Genomic DNA, 15,278 nt, shown 5'->3' with positions numbered 1-15,278 from the left:
GTTGGGTGGGGACGGCAAACTTTCCCCGAGGGACGAGCCGAGGCTCCCCACCACCTGCTCCCCCCCTCGCCCGGCTGCCATTGGCCGAGCCGCCTACCGAAGCCCACTAGGCACAAAAGGCGTTGCTAAGTGGATGTTTTTTTTTTTTTTTTTTTTTTTCCTCTCCCCTTTTTATTCTCACCCCCCCCACCCCCACCCCCCACCGCGACCGCCACCCCCTTTTTTTTTTTTCTTTTTTTTCTTTTTTTTCCTCTCCCTCCTTCCCCTCCCCCCCCAACCTTCACTACTTCTTCGGATGTGAGCGCGGTTCCACTCGCGCCGCGCCCGCCGCTCCGTTCCCGTCCACTCCGCACCGCTCCCTGCGGGTGACTGCGGGTCCGGCACGGAGCCGCCCCGCTCCAACCAACCATGGCTTAGCTGCCGGCCGGCCCGGAAAATGAGTTTCCCTGCCGAAGACGGCGTGGGCAGCCTCTGCCACAAAGCGCTTCAGATCATCTCCGAGCTGTGCCTGGGCGGGCAGGTGGAGCGGGAGAAGTGCGCCGGCATCTTCCCACTGGAGACCGCCCGACAGGGTATCGGCGGCACAGGTACCGCTACCGGCCCCGCCGCTCCCGCCCTGCAGCCGCCGCGTGGGCGGCCGGAGAGCTCAACTTTTTCCTTTGCCTTCCCTGCGTACCGAGGGGGCGGACGGCGGCGGGGTGGGGCAGGCACACAACCCGCTTTAAAATCCTCTCTACGCGGAGGCTTCGCGTCCGGAAAGCGGCAGGGGAAGCGCCGTCGGGCACCTCGCACCTTGGGTGGGCTTGCGGGTGCGGGAGTGGGGAGCTGAGATCGTCTCCGACGTGCTAGCCCCGCGGTGAGCTGAAATCACCCCGCCGCTGCCCCCGGCTGTTCCGTTGTGAGGTTTTCCCTGCCGGCTGTGGGGCAGGGGCTGTGCTCGCCGCTGCTGTTACAGGTGGGACGCGGCACGCGTGGGGTGGCCGCCGAGCTCCACGCCACATGCTCTGAGAGTCGGGAGAGCGCGTTGCGGTCCACCCGGTAAGGGCTTAGGGCTGAGAGAGAGCTCTGGCTGCCGGTAGGGTGCTATAGGGTCAGGGCAGAACGCCGGTCCAGAGCTCCTCTGGGAAACCTGGGGGGAGGCTCCTCTGGGAAACCTGGGGGGAGAGAGCAGGGCGTTCGGGTTAATCTATATGTTCCGAAGCCAGAAGAAAATATCGGGGTTGAAACCGGCCAGGGCTTAGACTCCTAGTGTTGTTTGGTCATCGATTGGCTGTCTGGATCTTCTGGAAGCGGCTCTGCTCCTTTGCTTTTCTCCATACAGTACACTCCGGATCCGTTGTTGGCCATTGTGTGTATTTTGCTGACGGGGCTTGTAAATAAGACCGAGGTTTTTATTTCTGTCAGAAGCGATCGGTAACCTATTCCATCAGTGCATAAATGGAGCAGGACAGCTTGCATCGTGGCCAGCAAATAGCAAGTGTACAGTGCAAATTGAAGAAATGAACACCAAGTCATGAAAGACAGCGGGTACTGAACACATGCCCCAGGATGCTGTTGCTACCACGGCAGCTGTTGATACTTTATTTTTTTTTCATTCTAGTGCTCGCAGATTTTTCTGCAAATTCCTTCCCCCCCACCCCTTCAAAATAAATAAATAAAATAAATAGCAATCCACACCTGTTGATGGTGAGGATTGCAGGGCTCTGTGGCTGACCCACTGGGACAGTGGAGTGTGGGGGTAGTGTGCTTCCACCAGAACGGATCGTGGATTTGCTGTGCTTTGGGAATGCAATCTTCCAAGTACAGCCCAGTCATACACTCTATGAGTTGTCTTGGTCCAAAGGGTAGAATGCTGCCTGAAACAGCCTGATGAATCTTGGAAAACTGGTCTCTGAAAAGATTAGCTTCTCTTTCTGATTTGTAGAGAGTACTGTACAGGGAGTCAGTATTAGTTGTCATGTAGTAAGAAAGTGGATGTGTACATACATAGGTGGGATACAGAAATGTTTTACACTGTGAGATACAAGACTTGCTGTTAGAAGATTTAAATCTCAAATATGAAGTGCCTTCCTATTGGACTGTAAATAGTGCTTTTGAAGAGTTGTCTACATTTTTGAACAATTTTCTACATCTCTTCGAAGTCAGAAATCTACTTAATATTTTACATTTGTAAATTCTAAGAACTTAGAATTGTGAGATTGGAAATTAATTGATGATGAACAGATATGGGACTTGAACCAGTGGGTGCTACATCTCATCTGAATTCCAAAATCTGTTTCCTCCTTAAAAGAAAAACAATATAGGTGTCAATTTAATTGGCATATGTGTTAAATTCAACATTGTCTCATTAATTAATACCAATGCTAGCAATCATATTTCAATACTTTCTGACTCGAGAGGAAGAGCAGACACACCGTTGTTGATAACTGACAGTATTTTATATGTAAACACTTGGGTAGACAAGATGTAAATATTACTCACTTAACTTTTCTGAAAGGTTGTCAATACAGTGTTTAGGTTGAGATAAATATGGTCATGGAAAGGTCAGTCGTGCCACAGAGAAGTTTCTTTTCTGTTCTTCAAACACACGAAGTACCTTTCCAACACTGGGCGAAGTTAGTGCTGTCCACAGTGCTGAACATCTGCAGCTGCAGTTAATTGAAGGTAGAAACCTGAAGTATTCTCTATTCTGAGAATGAAGTCGTAAATGTGTTGTCTTGAAACACTGGTGTCTTGATGGTAGAAGTTGTTGTGAGAGCCTATATCCAGTAGACATATCCTCCTGGAGCTTAACAAATTCTGCACAGTTCTGGTGTCATGCATCAGTAGCTATATGGTAAAGAGAAACATGGGCTAATTTGGCCCTATTTTGCTTTAACCTCTCCAGCAACACGATATGGAAAGCCCTTTCATAGTGCATGCTCACTTCACTTGTTTGTGGTCTAGGTCTCTGTGCAGCACATTGCACATTAGCCCCTGTAGCAAGCACTGAAGCGTGCAGTGAAGAAACTGTAGTCAGAGTAAGAAGATATTTCAGCTGTTAGAAGGAGTCTGTGAGAGATTGATTACAGAATAGTGGTTTATTATACTCCATCATTATAGAATCAGAACTAAAAATTCAATGAACATTCAAAAAGCAAATAGTGTGGAAGGCAGCATAAAAGGAGATGCAAAAAGAAAATATGATAGTTGTCTTTATAGGAATGGTATATTTTCCCTTTGTGTTCGCTCAGTTTTCTTCATCTCAAAATAGAAGTTACCTAAAAGTGTCACAAAAGAATAGTATAACTGAGAATCACTGATGAGATTCCAGTGGAGAAGAGAAGGCTAAAAGATGAGGAGACGTGTGTTTGGAAAGGAAAGAATACTACAGAAACATTTGAGAAAGCAGAAGAGTGTATGGTAAAAAGGAAAGCAAAACTTTTCTATTTGATACAAAGATGTTTGGGAACTTAAAACGTTAAAATAGGTAACTAGAGCTGCTGTGATCAGGTTGTGTTGGTGGGTGTGATTATTGCTTTCTTTTCAGCTGAATAAACCAGCTGAACTTCTCAGAGGAATCACAACCACAGCCCAGGCTCAAACCAAACTGTGAGGCAGCATTGACTCTGTGACCCAGTGAGTTTCACTGGCAAGTGGAGAGGTTGGGAACTGCTTTATTGATATTATTGTTTTGACAGTGTAGATGTCTAGAAGCGTAGCAAGGGTAAGAGAATCAAATATGCACAAAGAAGAGGAAACCAGAGACGCAGTCAGACCAAAGAAAATAAAGGAGGGTATTGCTGTGGTAAGGCAGGATACAAAAAGAAACAACAAAGCAGGAAGGAGAGCCACTCTGGTTTAATGCTAACAAAAATAAATAATAATAACCTCCAGGCATTTGATTCCCTGTATTCTCAAAGAAATAAGAGTTAGGACATTCTTTGCAGACAAACAGGACTACATCAAAGAAATGGCTGATTCTTCAGTATTTTTTCTCTTAGTGACAACAACAAAAGAACTCTCAATTATTTCTCACCACTTGTGTCAAGAAAGCATATTCATATTTTGTGTAATGGATAACTAATCTATGGAACTCATAGTAAAGAATCTTATGGAGAGAAATCATTTTGTAAATTTCCCAGAGCTTTGGACAACTAATGAAGATGCATCTGCCATTATATTTTCTACCCTGATAATTACAAGGACTATTAATTATCTTGTCCCAAAAGGAATACTCAAGAAAAGAAGATTAAGAAGCTATTCACACTTATAGTGCCTTTATATAGTTAGATGACCATGTTAGATTTCTTCAGAAGAGTATAATGTTTTTTGGCAAAATGCTGAATTAGAGGTGCAACTGACTTATTTTTACACCTTTACTTTCAACAGAGCTGGGCAAATATATTGTCAAATAATGGAAAGAGTTCAGAAGAAAACATGGGAACTAGATGTGCAGGATTGCACTGAACAAAATTCAATGCTAATTATTTTCTAGAAATGTCCAAAATTCACATGCACATCTTGGTTTTATCTGTATTTATACTCAAGTTGTGTGAGCATCAAGGAACTTTTTTCTTGCCTGTAAAGCATCTCTCCTCATTGTAAGGAGCCAAGCACATCAAAATCCCAGTTGGAGCATTTCTGAAGGTTAAGGAAGCTACAAGAACTATTCTAAGTGGGGGATAGGCATCCTGCTCTGATGATGTTTAAGAGTCCCTGCCATGCCATATCCTCTGCAAATGCTGGTCACTTATGTACTGCTGTTTTTGCTTTGCTAGGCCTGCTAGTCCTGCATACTCAAGAACCTCATTATCAGTTCTCATGTGAAAACAGTGTTTTTAACAGAGCTGGGAAGTCAGTTGTTTCCCTGCCAGAAGGTCGTATTTTAGCCGGCTAGAGGGTGGCTGGAGAGTTCTAGGGGGCTGATGTTTGCTCTGAGTCATTTTCTTGTCAGGCAATTAATTTCTTTTAAGTTGACCATGCAGAGAGCACCAGCTTATACTGGTTTGTTTGTTATTCACCTAAGTATTCTACTCACAATTATTTTATTTTTATTATTATTATTTACTTTAACCTTACAAGCTTCTAACCCTATCCCTGACTGAAAACGTACTACAGAAGTATAGAAGGATTAAGAAAACACTGTACACAATATAGGCTGCAAGTATACTTGTAGGGAAAACATTTTTTCATGAGGAATTAACAGTTATTTGAAACAATCGAGCATATTCTGTTGCATAGAAAAGTGATAAACTTAAAAGACAGATCAAATTATTTGTGATGTTACTCATCACCTGATCAGAGCACAACTGTTATCAGAGAGAAATATGGTTTGGGGAAAAAAGTAGAAAGTATAAGGTTACTGAAAACTGTATTTTGTGAAATGATTATTAACAAACTGTGAAGAAAAAAACAAAACCAAAAACAAAACAAACAAATAAAAAAACCAAACCCAAAACAGAAAAGGAGGTATTTCCGCAATGTAGAGGTATAACAAAGGGGTAAATATGCCACAGAAAACAGATTTCTTTACAGTAAATATGAAGGTAATCATAACAATGCAGAAGCCTTCAACATGCAGGCAGCAGTGATGCACAGTAAAAGCATTTTAAGAAATAATCTTCCTCTGTACATGTTTTACAGAGAAATGAAAAATACAGGAATGGTTACAGCAGCTAGGGGACAAATCTGTTGTAGTGATCATAAAGAGACAAGTGTTTAGCTGGGTCTCTTCGTATGTGTGGCATGTTTGTTAGGTACTGCTGAATATAAATAAACATAACCATGGCAGTTCAAGAATGATACTTGAGCTGCATGAACCTGGTCGTAGCTGAGGCATGCTCATGATTGCTGGCTGTCCAAAGGGCCTATGATGCATTTGCAGTTTTTTTCTTGTCTCAGAGATGATGGTGAGGTATCCTTGAAGATGTCCAACCTTAATGTTTCTTTGTTTACAGAGACATGTTTGCAAATGTGAGAGCAGCATGGGACCAAACCCAAACTGTGTTTTTGTTTAATGGAAGGTAAATGGGAAATGTGGACTGTGCAGTAAAGGGAGTTTACCTCCTTTTGAAATTGAGAGCTAACAAGTGGGAAAGTAGGTAAGCAAGCAAGCCAGAAAAAAAAAGCTTTGGAAATGCAGGAAGACAGCTAATATTTGCTATGTTAGGGTGGAAAAGCCAGTGTTCAGTCCATCGTATTTTGCTTCCTGCAGTCCAGGCAAAACACAATGACCCAGCCAGGCAAAGTGAGAGCCATCTTTACTCATTACATACAACATGTACTAATATTCACTTCTACACTACTACTCTGACAAATTCCCTCTGATTTCTGTGAAACCAAAGATGGCGTGGTTTAGGAGAAGGTTAACGGGCTTCTGGGAAATACCTTGTATCTACTATATGTGAAATAATTTAAAGATCCATACATGGGATCTGAAATGATGGAAGAGAATGTTCCATTGGTGATTGGACAGATAGAGATTATCAGATGCACTGATAGATAAGCGTAACTTAGATAAAATGATTCTGACAGGAGATTACTAGTTTTATGTGTGGTAAAGATGTAGTAAATCACAGTGATACCTGACTTAATTTGGATTGCTTTACTGCTAAGAAACATGCTACCCTTGAGTTTTGTTAGCACTTAAGAAGCAATATATACCAGCCAGGAGATGGTCTGGCTGATGGCTCTTTTGAACAAGTTCAGACATCAGACTGAAATAACAATGTAGGAGGGAACACATTCACAACAGAGCTAGAGTCAGAAGATTTGAGGAAGATCTTCAAAGTATGTTCTGCTATGGGAACAGCAGACGAGACCACATATAGACTTTCAAGCTGAAGGTTATTTTTGTAGTTTGAAAGGTAAGTCAGGTGTTGTGACCAAGTGAGGTTAAGAGAAAAAATACAAGAGACTACACTTGCTGCTGTCTGAGGCATGCCAAGGCATTATATCCCTATCCTTTGGAATTTACCTGACAGAGAGGTATTTGTGAAAGATCTGCTGATGTCAAGTAAAAATGAACACCACCAACTTCTGATGTTCTTTGAATTCCCCCTAAAAAGCTGAACAGCAGAAGTGTTGGATTGGGCCAACTAGTTCCTGTGCATGGGGATGAAGGAGATTTACTGGACTTAAATGTTTTATCATTGATAAAGCTCCTGCATCCTTCAAATTCTAGATAATCAGAGATGTATTAATTAATATGTATGAGCTGACTGGTGGTATTCCAGACTACAGAGCTCCCTTCAGAGTGGTTCCTATGGAGATAGTGGAGTTGCTTATGGACAATTAACAATAGGAAAAAAAAACACAAAAACAACAAAACAGTTAAAGAGAAGTAGTTAGGAATAAAATTATTGGATGCTGAACTTTAAATATTTAAGAGATCCAAGATCAGCTCTACTTCAAGAGAGGGGTCAAAAGAGAGCTCAACTCCTTTTTTTTCCTGAAGTTCCTTTCTTTCTGTTGCTTTGCTGGCAAAAGTAAGTTCACTTCAGTCTACTCTGTGCACATAGCACAACTCCTGTCTGCCAGGGGCTCTTGCAGCACTTTTCTAAAAGCAGAGCAAGGCTGCTGGGCTCTGTAACAGTCCTGAATCAGGAGCTTAGGGTACAACTTTGTACTTCTGGCTTGTCCCTATCCTCTAGCTGCAGCTGGAGCAACCTGGCTGTACATACCTCTGTATACCTCCTGTGATGTAATGTGCAAGAGAGACTACATAATGTGATTTCACACAATTGCAGGACACTGGTCCCTACTTGCCCTGCCTGTCCCTTATATATATGGGCAGCTTCGTCACCATGCTTGGTGGTCTCCTCTGTGTACGGTAAGTACAGTAAGGGCTGAAGAGTATCTTTGTTTCCCAAGCTAAGCCTCAAGGGCCACATGCTCTCAGAGCACTGACTGTAATGGAAATGAATTTAATTTGCTTTGGACATGGAAGTCTGCCAGTGTACATGTTTGAGAATAGATTCATGTTTTCTGAGGCAACTTAAAAGCAATAAATTGTTGGAAACCGTAATGTAGAAACCATGGTTCAAAATGTTGCCTAGCATCCAGAAAAAAGGTGGGGATGTTTCTGCATACTTACCTCATATGAAACACTGGTTGTCAAGAAGCTTCTTATGCTGGATGTCTCTCCAAGAATATTTATAAAAAATGATGAAAGATTTTGAGGTAAATATAGTTCAAGCGTTTCTGAAGTAGAAATAATTTTTTCAAATGAGAAGTATTAAATTGTCCAATAGTGCCCGTCTTCAAAGAGTTATTTAAAATAGGAAAGCATGAACAGAACACTTTCTTTCAGTCATGAAATTCTATCAAAACTATGAAAATGACATTAAGGAATAGTCGATAAAGAAAAATCACCAGGAGTGAAAAGTTTACTTCAGTAAATCAGTGGAAGATTTCCCTCTGATCAGAAGGGACATTGTGAGAAAGGTTTTTTTTTCATGTTCCTAAGTTTACTCAGCATGTGAGCAGGAATGGCAGAACCATAATGTGGCATGACCAGACAGGTATTCAGAAACGTATCTATTCATGCAAACTTATAGCATTAAAGTCTAGTTGAAATTATCAGTTTGGAAGGAGTTGTCAAAAATCAGCCTGTGGCTGAAAATTATTTTTTTCTTCCTTCATAGCATAGAGGGGTGAGAATATTGTTTACAGTGTTGACAGTTAACATTGTCCCAGTCGAGTGAGTGTATCCCCTTCTGTCTCTAAAAACTTTAGGCAGTCTTTGAACTTGTCACCGTCTAAAGAATACTTACATAACTAAAGTGTGACCCCAGCCTAAGGGCACATCCATCCTTTGGTAATCATTTTTCTCTCTATCCAGATTTCCTTGATGGGTATGTGAAGAAACTTCTGCTCTGCAGAACCATCTCTTAATGTTTTTATTCTTAAATTCCTATGGAAGGGTAATATATGGGATATATCCAGAGTAACGTGAAGTGTCGAGAAAGCTTAATTTGCCTGCTGTTCTACAAATGATTCTAGTCTTCTCATAACAGCAAATCTTGCATAATAATTTCTCAATGGAGTAGCTTTCAAAAGTGAGGAAATCAAACAATATAATTTTTGCATTGATTGATATGGCATACTGATTGCTTTCTAGCAATTATGGCAGTAAATGTAATGAAATAAATACAGTTTTTATTGTAATGAACTTTTTTTTTGGTCCAATTCCTTTGCAATTACTGTATTTCATTTATTGTATTTAAATATTTTGTTCAAGTATTTGTTGCACTATCAAGTGGAATATGTAAGTCTGTTGAGCAAACTATTAAAATAGCAAACGTGGAGGCTACCGAATATTTTCACAGAATCACAGAATTGTAGGGGTTGGATGGGACCTCTAGAGATCATTGAGTGCAACCCCCCTGCCACAGCAGCTCCCTAGCCCAGGTTGCACAGGTAGGCATCCAGGCGGGTCTGAAACGTCTCCAGAGAAGGAGACTTCACCACCTCTCTGTGCAGCTGTGCCAGTGCTCCGTCACTGCACTGGGAAGAAGTTCCCATGCACATTTGTACGGAACTTTCTGTGCTTCAGCCATTTTCCCTCATCCTATCATCATACACTGCTGAAAAGAGTCCAGCCTCATCCCTTTGCCTCCCACACTTTAGATACATATAGGTGTCGTTCAGATCCCCTCTGAGTATTCTTTTCTCAATGCTGAACAGACCCAGGTCTCAGTCTCTCCTTGTAAGAGAGATGATCCACACTGTTTATCACCTTTGTGACCTTCCACTGGACTCCTTCTGGGAGATCTCTGCCTTTTTTGTACTGGGGAGCTCAGAACTGGACACAGTGCTCCAGGTGAGGCCTCACCAATGGAGGTTAGGGGCGGGGGAATCACCTCCCTCAACGTGCTGGCCATGCTCTTTCTAATGCTCCCCAGAATGCTGTTAGCATTTTTGACCACCAAGGCACGCTGCTGACTCATGGACAGCCTGTCATCCATAAGGACCCCAAGGCCACTCCCCGCAGATCTTCTTTGCAGCAAATTGTTCCCCAACACATTCTGGTGTGTACAGTTATTCCTCCCTATGTGCAAGACTCTACACTTGCTCTTCTAAACGGAATCACAGAATAGTAGGCGCTAGAAGGGACCTCTAGAGATCGTCTAATCCAGCAACTACTCTTTTCACTACTCTTAAGTTACTTCAAGCTATGTTTTAGAGCTATACAACTTACTTCTGTAAAGATTTTTAGACTAGATTAGAGAACATTTGAAATAGTTCAATGAAAATAAAGACAGAAGAATGTAGAAGTTGAAGAACTGGAGTAAGTGTTGAAAAGGGACATCAAGTTATTTGAAGACTTGAAAAATGTCTTGCAGTGAAAAACTTAAAATAAGACTATCTAGAAAAGCTTTGTTAGAATCTTTTTCAGCTGATAGTGTCTTTATCAAATTGAAACTCTATTGGATGTTTGTATTTCTGTTTTTTTTTATAATTTCATCTGTTCCATCATTTTATAAATGAATTATTGTAACTTTTCCGTTCATTTCAACTCAGAATGTAAGCTAATTATGCTAATAACACCTACACTGAGCTGGAAATATTGTAAATGACCCTAAATTGATTTATTTGTTTTGTTTTCTTTTCTTTTTTGTTGTTTTCTGAGCTACCATCAACCTTTTGAAAGAGTTTTACATTTCATCAAACTTTGAGAATGGAAAAATATTTTGTCTAGCTTAATTGAAAATTCAGCTAGTTTAATCTATCAAAAAAAGTTCCTTCAGTGGGGCATACCTCTGTATTCATATATAGAATTCATGGATGACTATTCTCTGGCACTCAGGCCAACTGACATGTCAGTATCTGTCCACCATCTGCTGAAATAGAAGGACCAACCACAGTGCCTCTGATGGGTGATTACTGGCATTCCTGGCCCATGCCTAGGAATTGGCTGGGAGACTTAAAATGGTTAAAAACATTCCAGGGACTTCTGTTGATAACTTAGTTTCAAGCTGTGGATTTGTTTCTAGCACTTTTAGCTTATTTGTGTTTTGCATTGACACATGTTATGAGGTGAATCATATCTTTTAATCTCTCATACAAAGATGTGAAAGAATCATTGACTGTAAATTAGAACTACAAAAATACAAATCAGAAATACAAATTTACAACAAAGAGATCAATCGCTGAACCAAACTGTAAACTCCAACATCTTTTTATGTCCTTTCTTGTCATCAAGATCAGATACTGCTGCAGAACATGCTCAAACCCATTAAAAATTATGAGGCTCAGAAAAGATAGCAGTAAACAGTAGATCAGACCAAATAGCCTAATAACCCCTATTGGGGATTCATTCTCTAGAAAAAAAATGTATGCAAAAGTATTGCTTGCTTCTTGTGTCACATTGCTATTAGGTATAATTATGCATCCATTCATTTTATGGGAGTGTCTTAAATCAAAACTTGCCATATGAGTTTCTCATTAAGCTGATGTGAATATTCCAAGGGCTATTGACGTTTGACTGTGGGCAGAAAAAGGTGCCTAAGCCTGTCAAAAATCTTTGTGGATGTGTACTTCCGTTCGAGGTAGGGAAGCAGTTAGTGCTAAACTCTTAAACTGCAGAAGCACATCCCTTGCCAATTCTTCCATGAAGCTGGCCAGGACATATATGAACTGTGGTTGAGGTGAAGTATGTCTCCAGACTATAAACACCTATGTACACTGACTATTTTCATGTGAAGTGGGTGTTAAGCTCATTTCTTACTGAAAGTTGTATTTGGAGATTAAACATTAATAAGGAAAACCTGAAATTATGTTCTGGAAACTTAATCTCCCAGAAAGACTTGTGAGCTGCAAACTCTTTCATGCAGCCAACACTCACCTAGAGGACAATTTTTTTATCCTGTTATCTTAGAAAAATTATGCTTGTACCCCGCTTGCACTTTTCCACTGGTTCGGTTTAGTAGCCTGTAGCCTCCAGCTATGGATATAAAATATTAGCTGTTAAACTGTCAAACCTTGTTGTAACAAGCAGCAGCAGCCTTTGCTTGAGGGGCATTTAAGTAGGGCTTATTGATTTTTTTTAAAAAGCATACAAAAGCCTCTTTTCAAAAAGGAACGGGTTATTTTAGTTATATTTTATAAGATTACATGATACTGGAAAAATCAAACTGAAACATGTCACATAGAATAAAAATCTTAATTAAGCCCCAATTGGAATTTCTGATGATCCACCATCTCCTAAAATACAAGTCTGTTTGCAGAATTTAGTCAGTACGAAATCTGTTCTCTTTACTTCGGCAGCTATTGGATATGTTAATCCACCATGGTAGCGAAAGTCAAGCGCAGGGCAGCAGGGGTAGCTCAGTGTATGGTATCGTCTTCATACAACCAAAGGCACTGAATAGTGTAGTATAAAGGCAACTTAATGTCGTGGTCTGACAGTGCTTGAGTTTTGACCTCTGCAAATTATTGTTTATGACAGACTGTACCTTGTTCCTGTTCATCATGTTTTAACATGCTCATGAACCTGTTAGCATGCAAAGTCAGAAGTTTGACAAGTCCTAAGAAAGTTTTCTATTAGCCTGGGTGTTTGTAACTGACCTGTCTTCATAGATGCTGATAGAAAATGTTGACTATTGTTTAATTTTTTCAGCAAAATGTATTCCCAAGCAAATACCGTTTGATCACTATAGGTGAGTGGATTTGGGACCGTTTGGGTAGTGCCTTAGTTCCTGAGAAGTCTGATTGTCTGTGTGTGGATGGTGGTTTCAGTACTGGTCCTGAGTCTGTGCAACAATGGACAGAGAATTTGGAAAAGAGGTAGTGGAGAACAGTAGCATTTTAAAGGCATAGACTCAGATATTGAAAAGAAAAAAGCATTGAATAAGGCTTCAAAGCTCATCATGGGATAATGATTGCAATGCTTCTATCTTCCCGCCTGTTTCATAATTTTTCCTCTCCATGTTTGCTTGTCATGATGACCTCTGTTTCTAATTCCTTGCAGACATCTCAGTCAGTTTGTTAGCAGTAGTCGTCAGCTTCTGCGGGCTCGCCTTGCTGGTGGTCTCACTTTTTGTCTTTTGGAAGTTGTGCTGGCCCTGCTGGAGAAGCAAACCTCTCACTTCCAATGCCAGTAATGTCCCTCAGAGCACCTCCAGTGCTCCTACAGAGGTTTTGGAGACCAGTGAGAAAAAGGAAGTTAAAGAAAATGGGAAACCTACAACAAAGGTACTTGAAGCTGCATTGAAAATTAGCCACACTTCACCTGATATACCAGCAGAGGTCCAGAATGCATTAAAAGAACATCTGATCAGACATGCACGCATGCAGAGACAGATTACAGAGCCCACGTCATCGTCAAGGTAAGGGATACTTGCATCTCTGACAAATTTACTGGAAAAAGGCACAGCTATAGTATTCTGCTGAAAGTTTCCAAGATCCTAGGTTACTTGTGAGTTCTTAGCAGTTATAGGCAAAACAGCAGTCATGTGAAGGTAAAGCCTCTGTCTCATGAACAGAATATTCCAAAAAAGGTGTCAGACCAGCTACTTGTGATTTTTAAGTACTGCGTGTCTGTCTTTTCACAGATGTATTTTTGTAGATAGCAGTTGCTTTTACAGATGAAAGTTATCCTCTTCATTAAATAAAGGACAGATTTGTTGTTGATGGCACATTTCTTCATGACATGTTTGCCACTTATAAAGGAATTAAAATTGCAGTCTAAGAATGTAGTCTTTGCAAACTGATTTCAAAGCGATTCAGATTCCATATAGATTTTGGAATACATCTCACGCATGTACTACCACAGCAATGATTTCTTCTGTTTTAAATTGAAGGACAGACATTTTGATTTTGTCATAGATACTGAGTTATTTTGAAAAGTAGTGAAGAAGAGATGTGCAGTGTTCTGTGCTATCAAACAGGATTTTCTTCGTCAGCAAATTTAATGCATGGGGAGCAGACAGTGAACTAAAAAGATCACTTCCTACATAAAAATAAATAATTGATTTTATTTTTTTTAAGAATGTTTCCTTAACACAGAATGGGAAAATGAAGGTTAAAAGAGGCATTTGAAATATTACATAACACTGTAAGAGTAGAGATGCTGCATAGGAAGTGATTTAAACTCAGTGGACCTTTTGCTAACTGGACTCATACTACCAAAACAAAACAAATGAACAAGCAAAAGCCAAATGTTAATAATTAGAAAAAAAAAAAAGAAAAGCATCCACCCCATTTTCATTGAGGAACAAGACTGCAGAAGACATGTGCTTTATAATCAGTGGCCACATATTTTGCTGGCTTTCTGAGAGTCCCTAAGACTAGTACATTCATTGAACTCGTGAGCATAGAAGTGCTTCTTTTTTCCTGCTTTTTTAACAACAGGGAACAGCCAACAGGCAAAAATTAGAGTGCTTCAACCAAGGGCGGTCTAGCTGACTCCAGCAGCTGAACCATCTCCTGAATGATAAGACTGTATAAGCCACATTGCCTTGGCTGTGCCTGATTGCAGCTACTATATCCACCTGCTGAGACGGGGAGCATAATATCCAAGCTGCTCTGAGGAACTTTTCCAAAATGCTGGGAAAGCAGCTTTGACATTGTGGCTGCTATAAGAGGGACAGGGAAAGGGACAAAAAATTAATTATATTATTACTTAGCATGACAGAGATCTTATGCAACTGCTATTTGCAACTGCTATGCTGGTGTCTATCTAAGTGGATATTAATTGGAAGGGTTTTATCCATTATATGCCAACAGGTAAATCTGTAGGTGATCAGACTGTCTGACTACCTGAACAGACAGAAGAAATAGCTAGCTGGCAAATAGGCTTGAAAACTCTCTATGAAAACTCAGAGGAAGAAAGAAATTTGAAGGATATAGTCCAGAGCTACTTCAGGCTGTCAAAATATTCCCACAGACCTCTAGAGAAATTTGGACTGGGATCTAAATAAAATAAAATTGAAACCCAGCACACTTTTACAAGATTAGAGTCTGTCATCTATCCTGCTTTTTTGTATGCACTGTGAGGAAGCTTTTTCTTTCTGTCCTGTCTAAATTATCAGGTTTAAATCTTTCCTGGAGGGAAAATTTATTTCCCTTGAGTTGCCTTGCTAGTCCCACCTTAAGCAATTAATAGTAGAGTGTTTGCACCAGTGAACTACAGGAGAATTGCTGCATCAGTGATGTTCGTTTACATGCATTTTTGCTCAGTGTTAGAGCCATTTTCCCCTGTACTTTGTGAAGGTGTTCCGTAATATATTTTCACGATTCTCTGATATTTCTTCCTTCAAATCTTCATCTGTGTTTTAAAACAGCTTTGAGCT

General features: G+C 40.6%; 1 protein-coding gene across 1 annotated transcript in view; it reads left to right on the top strand.

The window, feature by feature from the left end:
* The first annotated feature begins 358 nt into the window (after positions 1–358).
* SYT10 (synaptotagmin 10) overlaps positions 359–15,278 on the top strand; it is a 34,327-nt gene continuing 19,407 nt past the window's right edge. Inside the window, exons 1-2 of the mRNA XM_065742655.1 lie at positions 359–587; positions 12,956–13,313. Of these exons, the coding sequence (XP_065598727.1) occupies positions 437–587; positions 12,956–13,313 (509 nt within the window). The 5' untranslated portion in view covers positions 359–436. The remainder of the gene's footprint in view (positions 588–12,955; positions 13,314–15,278) is intronic.

Source organism: Cyrtonyx montezumae, unplaced genomic scaffold, assembly GCF_038088225.1.
Source record: "Cyrtonyx montezumae isolate F1298 unplaced genomic scaffold, pur_monq_1.0 scaffold_3, whole genome shotgun sequence".
In the NCBI taxonomy this organism is placed as follows: domain Eukaryota; kingdom Metazoa; phylum Chordata; class Aves; order Galliformes; family Odontophoridae; genus Cyrtonyx; species Cyrtonyx montezumae.
Note: the sequence above shows the minus strand (reverse complement) of the source record. Positions and strands in the feature narration are given on the sequence as shown.